At 57.3% G+C, this 9,442-nt stretch overlaps 1 protein-coding gene across 1 annotated transcript; it reads right to left on the bottom strand.

The window, feature by feature from the left end:
• Positions 1-2,643: 2,643 nt before the first annotated feature.
• On the bottom strand, positions 2,644-9,043 carry LOC128790636 (maestro heat-like repeat-containing protein family member 6). Its single transcript, XM_053947556.1, has 15 exons — positions 7,781-9,043; positions 7,451-7,503; positions 7,229-7,357; positions 6,765-6,913; positions 6,360-6,507; positions 5,965-6,152; positions 5,739-5,876; positions 5,364-5,478; positions 5,054-5,191; positions 4,645-4,821; positions 4,357-4,512; positions 4,096-4,197; positions 3,632-3,734; positions 3,302-3,358; positions 2,644-3,007 (listed from the first exon to the last, which is right to left on the bottom strand). The coding sequence occupies exons 1-15, from the start codon at positions 7,887-7,889 to the stop codon at positions 2,802-2,804; spliced, it is 1,968 nt and encodes a 655-aa protein (XP_053803531.1). The 5' UTR covers positions 7,890-9,043; the 3' UTR covers positions 2,644-2,801.
• Positions 9,044-9,442: the final 399 nt, after the last annotated feature.

The raw sequence follows: 9,442 nt of genomic DNA, 5'->3' as shown, positions 1-9,442 counted from the left end.
TATCTTGGCTTTTTTACATGATCACTCAGCATGTTCACAAGAAAGGAGGAGTCCAAGAAAGAAGAGCAGTACTTCCTGACAGCTTGTCTACAGAGATATTTAGCAAGAGAGACTGCTAACAAGCCTCTCTGTCCACACGCAAATCACTGCTTGTGGGACAAAGCCACCAGAAAGCCTTCTCCTGCTTGTATAGCAAACAGACCAAAAGCAGAGTCATAACTATGAAACTACTGACTGCAACAATCAAAACACTTTTAATCATTACCAGGAGGGGAAATTGAGTAGGGAATGTACATTCTCACTTCCACAAGCACATGGATAAACATCTGTGGTAACTACTCTTGGAAACATCCAGTATAAGCAATTACCTGAGGAAATCAAAGTTTGAGTGGATCTTATGAACAATAATTTTAGAGATACAGGGGTGTGTTCACATTATCACCCGAAGATACTTTTCTTGATCCTGGAACAACACTCAGTTACATTAAATCTCTAGCCTGCTACTACTGATTAGATCTGGTTGTTCCCTTGCCTACTCTGCAAAGCCAAACAAGCATTCACTGATCTCCTCCTCAGATAAATACTCAAGCCCCATAGTCTGGGGTTTTGTTTTAATAGTCAACTTAGCCACTAATCACTGAACTACACCAAACTTAGCAAGGCTGCAAATCTCACATCTTCAGGTTACCAGAAGCCTTGCAAATGAAATAGAGCTGCTCCCCAAGATTCCCTTCCTTTATTCTGTTGCTTGCCAGGAAGAACATAGAATAGCAATCTCTGTGATGCTCAGATCTGTGCTCCATCATGAGGATCTGCAATTCATCAACTCCAGAGAAACTAAACTTACTCCACGTCTCCTCCCCCCATCCTTCACCACGTATCATTTTGAGAAGGAAAGACGTGGTAAGAAATAAACTTTACAAGAACAATTTTTTTCTTTTCCTCACCTTTTGCAGTCACAGGCATCACCCCTCCAACAAGACCATTGCAGGGATACCATCTAGTGAAACCCTACAAGATTTCCTTTTCAGGCAAGAAAAGCTTCTTCAGTTTTTGCAAAAAGTTCTGAAGATCTCTATCTTTCAGATTCAAAAATTCAGACTCAAGTTTGGATTTATATATTGAGCATATTCTGAGAGGACAAGGGAGAATGGCTTTATACTAGAAGAGCAGGCTTATGTTGGTTATTAGGAAGAAATTCTTCCCAGTGAGGGTGATGGGGCCCTAACACACATTGATCAGAAAACCTGTCTGCCCCATTCCTGGAAGTGTTCAAGACCAAGTTGGAAGCAACGATATCTAGTGGAAGGCATCCCTGACCATGGCAGGTAGTGGAAGCAGATGGTACTAAAGGTCCCATGGAACACAAACTATTCCTTGATTCTACGATGATTCAATCTCCGCAGGTCCAGGTGGATGCCAAACCTGCTCTTCACAGCCTTCTCCCTTCCCCTGCCCCTCTGCCAAGTCCAGCGGGCCTCAAGGACTGAAAGGAGCACAGAGAGCCAAAGGGGGACACTTGCAGCTGCCTCACTGGGAGCTCCCTGGGAAGCACTTTCCTTGAGAAGCAAGCCCCCTTCCTCCAAAGGCGTTTCCCTAAATGTGCAGCTTTTCTGGGGAATACCAACACAGCCTTAAGAAACGCTGGCAAGGCTGAAGGAGTTCAGGTCCTTTCAGGACAGGCACTCCAGCTCTAGCTCGTATTCCCCCAAGTGCATTTCCAGGTGGAGGTTCAGAGGTGCAGCCCCCGACCCTCTACCAACACAAGCTGCCCGCTGCCTCTTCACCTGCCTCAACTCCTGCCTGCGCTCACGGCACCAAAACCAGGCTGTTCCCGGCCACAGACCAGAGCCCTGTTCCCGCAGGACGCTCTTGCCAGCACCTTCCAGGACTCTCCGCTCTGCACGCAGAGCTTTTCATGCCTGCTCCCAACAGGCTTTGGAAGGCAGAGCACAACCTGGCTGCCTCTGCCAGCAGCACACCCCAAACACAGGCGGAGGAAGAAGCAGCAGGGGCTGTTTTGCGGCCATGCCCAAGAGAAACGGGAAGGGTGCCCTCGCTGTGGGCTCACTTGGTTGGCTTTCTGACTGGCTCTGAGCCTGGGGCTGCCATTCCTCACCTGTGGGGACCAGAACCACACCCGGGATCCCGGCACTGCCTGACAGCGCTCCGGGCACTGGCACGGTCGCGCGTCCGAGTCCCGGGTGCTGCGCTGCTGCTTCATTTGCTCTTAGGCACACCCAAATCCCACTGTTAAGCCCAAATGGTCGCTGGTTCTGTCCTCTTCCTCATCCTGTGCAGGGATGGAGCACTGCTGAGCTTTCAGGAAGCTATTCTTGAAAACTTCCAGCATTCCAAGCTCCTTTGCCCTCCGTGGATGCTTGCCATGGAATCCCTCACAGCTGGCTTCATCCTCAGCTTGGCTCTTCCAAATTCCAGGGGTTCCAGGGTGCTCAGCAAGATCTGCAACTCCACACTGTTGTGGAACTGCACCTTCAGCACAGGCACCTTTCCAGCCTGTTCTGCCCTCGTTGCTCCGTGTGTGTGCCCAAAACACGGCGTGGAAGAGAACGGCAGCAGGGGCCTGTGTGTCCCTGGGCTCAGGATTTGCGTCACTTCATCTCCACAGAGATGCAGGTAAGGGGGGGGGGGAACCAAACTGTTTATTAATGGAAGGGAAAGTGAAGGGATGAGATGGGGGCAAAAAAAAAAGGGGGGGGATGGGCAGGGTCTGAGGGCTGGAGAGAGGGAGCTGTCAACAGGGAGGGGGAAGGCAGGAGCTAGGGGAGCTTCGCACAGGTTCAGCCGTAGCCAGCATCAGCTGTGCCTGGAGCTCCAGTGACATTGAGTGGTGGTGCTCTCTTCACTGTCTCCTGGTACTCTTCTTGGGACCCTGGTTCTCTGAACCCAGCAGATGATCTTAGTTCTGCAGATCTTTGTCCAAAAATTGCCCGAATTTCCAGGTTAGTAGAGGATGGGCTGTCATCTTTGCTCATGGCTTCAAGGGCTGGAAGACATAAGCTACCACGGTCAGAGCACCCGGCGATTCTTCTGCTAAGGCCATCCCTCCCAGCTCTCGCCACGCCGAACAGAGAGGAGGACCCAGCGGGACCAGCCGCAAGGTGCTGCTCACGAATCCCCCCACCCGCGTCCCTGAAAACTCTCTGTGCCCTGCCCACACCAGCCCTCGTCCACACAAGGAGCGAAGCTCGCCGCAGCCGGGACAGGGATTGCAGCTCCCTGCCCAGGCATTGCAGCTCTGCCGGCCAGCCCCCGCTGACAGCCCGCTGCCCTCACTCACCCTGAGTGAGAACGTGAAGCTCTGCTGGCTGTCCCTTCAGGTACCGCCCGGCCGTCCCTGTGAACACAGAGCCTGTCACGGCCCAGCGGCACAGCTCCCTGCCAGCGGCGCTGCCAGCCCTGTGGCCACACGGCCTCGTGGCCCGGCAGGGCTCAGCCCGGGCCCTTGCCGCACGCTGCCGCCCAAGGGCACGGCTGCCGGAGGGCGGCAGCAGCGCCCAGGCCAGGCGGGGCTCCACGGCGCCGGGCCCGGATGGCGCTGCCGGGGCAGCAGGCGGGGCTGGGGCCGAGCTGCGGCGGGGCGGGGAGGGAGCCCGGGCTCCTGGCTCACCCATGAACCTGACGGCCGCCTCTCGCAGGGGCTCCTGTGGGCTCTGCAGGTAGGGCAGGGCCCGGCGCAGGTGCTCGGCCGCTCGGCTCCTGTCCTCTGCCAGCTGGAGAGAGCGGCAGCAGGGAAGGGTTGGGGCGGGCTCAGCCCCTGGCCCGGGCGCTCCCTGCGCCCAGCCCCGGCCTCCCCTGCCCGCACAGCCCTGAGGCCCGGCCAGCAGCCGCTGGCGCCGGGCTCTGGAGGGGGCAGAGGGCCGGCTGCTGTCCGGGGAGCCGTGGTGCCTCCCCGCAGCCCCGCCGGGCCGGGGCTCCATCGGCACCCGGCTGGGACCCAGGGGAGCCTGGGGAAGAGCCCGCGCGGCCTCTGGCTGCAGCAGCGGGCAGGGGCACAGCTGCCAGCCCACACACTGAGCACCGCGCCCAGGGGGCTGCTCCAGGCTGAGCCTGGGGCTTCCAGGCCGTCCTTACCAGGCACTTGCCGAACTTTGACAGCTTGTCCTTCTTCACCATCTGCATCAGACCCCTCTTCTTCAGGAACCCAGCTGCACGAAGCAGCGTTTCCCGAGAAGCCTGGAGAGCAGCAGAGACACGGAGATGGCCCCACAGCCCAGGGCCCAGGACCCGCGTCCCTGTGCCAAGGCCTGGAGGAGGCTGCAGCCCGCCAGGCGCCAGGGCAGGAGGCAGCCGAGCCCCCTTCCAGAGATCCAGGAGCATCACACAAAAACTCACTTTTGCCACACGCTGGTTCTCCTCATGGCAGTGCAAGAAGAGGGGGAGCAGGCTCTGGTTGACAGTTGTCTTCAGGGGCTTTTTTCCCTCATCCACTACCAATTCCATCACCTTGCAGAAGAGTTGAATGGAGAGCAGCTGCACATGGCTGCTGTCCTGGAGGAAAGGAAGCAGAAAAGACCTCAGCAACAACTTCTCAAGGCCCACCTGAGTAAAAGACTAAAAATCCACAGGGCACAAAATTCCTGGGCAGCAGCCAGTCCCATGGCTGGGGCCACAGAGCCTTACATGGTCAAAGAGTGGTAGAAGTGCCTCAGCTAGCTTTGGGGCGGTGGTGCTGGATACCAGGATGTCTTGGTGCTGGAGCACATTCGTGAACACACAGAGGCTCATGCTGACCACCTCTCCATCTGCATCACCCAGAACATCCACAAGCTGTTGAGACAGGATGCCTATTCTTCTGGCCTGTGAGGAACACAAGGCTGGGCTGGGAAGCCATGGACGGCTGCACGGCCAGCAGCGCCCTGGCACTGCAACCCCACCCTGCTGCTGCAGGGCCCACAGGCCAAAGGCCTGTCCCAAAGCACTGGGGCAGGTGAGGCAGGAGAGCTGGGAGCAGCTGCCTCAGCTCCTGAAGCCCTGCCAGCCCAAGGGGCTGCTTTGCCCGGCGCAGCTTCAGCCGCTGCCCCCTTCTCACCATCGAGGGATCGTTGCTGGGCACCACGAGGCCTCTGAGCGCCAGGCGACGCCGCTCCCTGCACTCGCTCTGCAGGTGCCTTGATATCATCTCCAGTATGGTGCCACCACATTTACCCATGTCCAGACAATGCAGGACCTGAAAGGCACAGGGCAGTGACAGGGGACCCGGCCGGCAGGAGCCCAGAAGCGCACAGGGCTGGGCCCAGGCAGCAGCACAGGGCGTGGGCACCGTCCCAAGCAGCTGCGGCTACGAGAGGGCAGAGAGCTGGGAGGCAGCTCAGCGAGGCAGCGCTGGCCAACAGGCTCACCTCCACCAGGAACGCCAGGAAGGGCAGCTCGCAGCGATGCCCTTCTGTGCTGAGCAGCCCAAGCAGGTGGAGTGCAATGTGAGAACACAAGGGCATGGAGTCACGGCACATCTCCCTAACAGGAGGAAAAGGGCACCAAGACGCTGAGGTGGGGAGGCCAAATATTTCCCAGGACTGGCTCACAAAGATTTGATCTTTCCCTGGAGGGGATGTGGGCCCTCTGAGAGGCAGCCACTTCTGGGCACCCTCCTCTCCCAGACTTTTCCAGTCTCCTTGGCCGTCCCTCGCTGACGAGGCCCTCTGGCCCATGAGCACAGGGACTGTGTGGGGCACAGGGCACAAATGCTGGGGGCAGCGGGGAGAAGGGGGTCCCACCTGGCCAGCAGACCCACAGCGTAGTACTGGGTGTCAGCACACAGCAGAGTGTCCCAGCCATGCTTGCGTGCCATTTCCATGACCACATTGTCACAACGCAGTCGGCAGAGCAGAGCCTTCATAGTCTGCACTGCAAACCTGTGTGCAGAGCAAAGCCCAGTCATGCTGTCATCTCTGGCTCCTGCCCTGGGGACATGGGAGGTATGGGAGAACTGGGACAGAGCACCTGCTGGGGTTTGTGCTAAGGTGGTGTTCTTCCTGGCATTGCTTCCAAAAGGTGTCAACCTCCTCAGAAGTATGCGCTGTGCTGTCGCAAATTTGAACTACCAGAGCCATGAGCAGCTCGGGGGCATATCTGTGCATTGCCTCATGGCACTTGGGCACCTGGACAATCACCCAGATCACCAGAGTTGCCTGCAAAAGAAGCAGCCCAAGGCAGCGCTCAGTGCCGAGGTGTCCATGGGGCAGGGTCCAAGGGCAGAGGCAGGGGGAGCAGCGGGCCTGGTGCCCCCTGAGCCTGCCCCAGGCCAGGTTTCAGCCCAGCCCCTGAGGCATGGAGAGGATGGAGAGCTGCTGGAGAGGTGACCTGGGGGTGAGAAAAAGCCAGTTCCAGAAACTCACAGCCAGGGCAAAAACATCTGTGTCATCCCCATCAGAGGTGAACATGCTGTGCTGAGGCCAGTCCTCCATCACACAGAGCAGCGTTGGCAGCACCTTTTTCACTGTGGGACTCGACGAGCCTATGGTTCTCCACATCACTGTAGCAGCTCTGTGGGATGGCAGCTCTGTGTCAGGGGCATCTCAGTCACAGCACCATGCCCTGTGCAGCTGTGGGGGCCCAGGTGACAGAGGCCTGGTGCCCTGAAGGGCAGGGGGGGAGCATTGGCAGCAGGCTCAGGAAACAGAGGGGCCCGAGGGTCCTGGGCCTCTCTGCCTGTCTGGCAGAGACCATTGGACAGGCTGTGCAGGGCCACGGGCCCTAAAGGCTGCTGAGCCCTGAGCTCTCAAGGCTCGTGGGCCCCGTACCTGTCACACGTTGGGGCACAGCGCAGGAGGGTCAGCACCACACCAGCAGGGTGTTCTTCTGCCATCCTCAGAATGTTCATGAATAGCCTGACATCAGCAGTCACAGGGGACTCAAGTCTCTGGTGCATAATCCTCACCATTTCTGGCACCTGGAAGAGGTGTGGGGAAAACTTGGAGCGCTCCCCGAGGGAGGAGGTTCCCCAGCTATCTCCAAGACGTGCTTCCCTTCCCCCCACACTGTGCTGGCCTCAAAGGTTGAGGCAGGCAAGTGGACGTGGCTTGTTGGGCCACATGATCCTGGGAGACCTCCAGCCATGGGCACTGGCTGCTTATTACTTCTGATAAAAACCACAATTATCCATGAATAATAAATCATAAGCATAAATGACAGTTAAAGTGGGGGTAGTGTCAGTGTTTTTTATGACCTCAGTCATTCAGGTATCTCAACTGGCCTCATTTGTTACCTGGTCAGCCTTCACTACGTAATTACTCATTTCTGCACATTCAATTGACGCTGTGCTAACATCAGTTCGCCTGTCGTCAAATTTGTCTGCATCCTCTGTATCTGCAGTCTTTCTACACATAATGAAATTCTGCAGAAGAGCAGGGAAGAAAGGGATGTTCCACAGAGTGCTCAGCTGATCAGTGACAGCCGGCCCAGCCCAGGTGGGGATGGCTGCAGGTACCGTCAGTGTTTTGCTGAAGCCACCATGAGCGGGGTCCTGCTTCTTCCCTGCATCTGGCAAAGAGTGAGCACAGCCAGAGCTGAGGGGCTGCGGGAGAGGCCGGAGAACACAGCCCAGCCCTGCTCTCCCCAGACAGGGACAGCCCCGGGATGCCCCAGGGGGATGGAGCAAGGCCCTTCTTCCTTCTTCTCCATGGGCACGTCCCCAGGGGATGGGATGGGATGGGATGGGATGGGATGGGATGGGATGGGATGGGATGGGATGGGATGGGATGGGATGGGGCCAAGCTAGCTGCAGCCATCAGCCCTGTGGCCCAGCTCTGCCACTCACCGCCCTGCAGTGGCTGGGACCGTGGTGTCACATCACGCTGCTTTGCTGGGGCAGCTGAAGAGCCTTTGTTCTTCTTTCCCCTGAACAGGCCTTGGCGTTTCTCTGCCATTCTCCCAAAATCTAGTGTCGAGAGCACCTGCAAGAGACAGGCCTTGGAAGAGCTCTGAGTTGACAAGTACAACAGTCTGGCCTCAAGGGCACCGGCCGCAAGGATGGGAGATGCCTCGGAGAAGCTGCGAGTCACCCAGTCCCACGGTCTGCCCTCGAGGGCACCTGCAGAAGACAAGTCCCGAGAAGGCCACGGGTCACCAAGTCCTGTGGTCTGGCCTCGAGGTCACCTGCAACAACAGTAAGGTCAAGGAAAACTCCAGGTCAGCAATGAACAAGTGCGCTGCGCGGGGGCTCCTCACGGCACCGCTCTGTTGCGTGCTGTACAGCTGTATGCACAGAGCACTGTGCTGTGGTCTGGTCACTGCCAGCTCCTGTGTCACTATGTGTCACAAAGGACACCCTGTCCCGTTCTATGCCACGGTGACCATGCTGCAGCGTGTCACAATGGGCCCTTGCACACACTGTCACCTGCCCTGGGGCTGCCCCCAGCCCACCCAATGTGGCCCAGGTTGGAAGGAATCCCTGGCCCCAAGTGTCTGAGACAGCCCTGCAAAATCTTTAGGAACGGCTCAGAGCATCAGCAAAGCCTGCCCTGCTCTGCGGGCTCAGGGCAGCACAAGGAGCCCCCAGGGCTGCCGACGCAGCCGCGCTGGGAAGGGCACGGGGCCTTCCACGGAAGCTGCCACGGCCTCCTTGGGACAAGTCCCGGCTGGTGGCCATCCTAAACCCGCGGCTGTGACAGGGACAAGGAACGTGTGGGCCAGGGCACGAACGCTGCTCTGAGCCCTGGGGCCCGGGGAGCGCTGACATCAGCAGGTGTGGCAGAGTCCCCGCCCAAGCAGCCCTGCCACCCCCCGAGCCCTGGCAGCGCTGGTGCCCGTCTCCTGCCCCAGAGACCGGTGCCCCTGGGGGGCTTCTGTGCCACAGGGAGCCAAATGCAATGCACCCCATGTGCATTGGGGGCTGTGCCCCTGCCTGCAGGGGCTGCTGGCAGGAGCACCTGGAGCAAGTGCTGGCAACACTTGGTCTCTGTCAGAAGCTCTTACTCCATGCTGGAATTATTTTCTCATTGAAGTCATTTCCTGCAGCACAAAAACACGTTTGCAGTGAAGACACAGAAAAATCTGGCATTAAGGAATCCTCACTTCAGGCAAGCTTCACTTCCCATTGCAGAATTTATAAAGTTCCAATGTTTGCAAACTTCCCAAATTAAATGGGATGGCCTGAGAACGTGAGTGGTTTGGATGTTTGCTTCCATCTAAAAGCAGCAACTCATTCACAATAACGTCATCCATTGAAAGTCACTTTACAAAACATAGCTCTATACAGAGGCAAAAAGAAGGCCACTCTTTGGTGTGCAAATGGTTTTCAATGAAGGTATTATAATCTCCTAATACTCTTAAGGAATAACATCTCTCAAGAAATTAAAGTCCACTCAGTCTTACAAAAGTAGCCCAGACAAATGAGTAGATGGCAGAAGGGCTCATCCTCCCCCAGTACAGATATCTAAGTGGCCAACACAGTACAGCTCTCCCATCTTGTTCCCTGCAG

Source organism: Vidua chalybeata, chromosome 7 (assembly GCF_026979565.1).
Source record: "Vidua chalybeata isolate OUT-0048 chromosome 7, bVidCha1 merged haplotype, whole genome shotgun sequence".
NCBI classification, from domain to species: Eukaryota; Metazoa; Chordata; class Aves; order Passeriformes; family Viduidae; genus Vidua; species Vidua chalybeata.
Note: the sequence above shows the minus strand (reverse complement) of the source record. Positions and strands in the feature narration are given on the sequence as shown.

Bases quoted from the DNA above. Each gene is read 5' to 3' on its own strand.
- LOC128790636 (XM_053947556.1), bottom strand. From the start codon at position 7,889: ATGGCAGAGAAACGCCAAGGCCTGTTCAGGGGAAAGAAGAACAAAGGC. The intron at 6,508-6,764 runs GTACGGGGCCCA...GCCATCCCACAG, and splicing joins TGTGCCCCAACGTGTGACAG to AGCTGCTACAGTGATGTGGA. The intron at 3,359-3,631 runs GTGAGCCAGGAG...CTGTGTTCACAG, and splicing joins GGCGGCCGTCAGGTTCATGG to GGACGGCCGGGCGGTACCTG.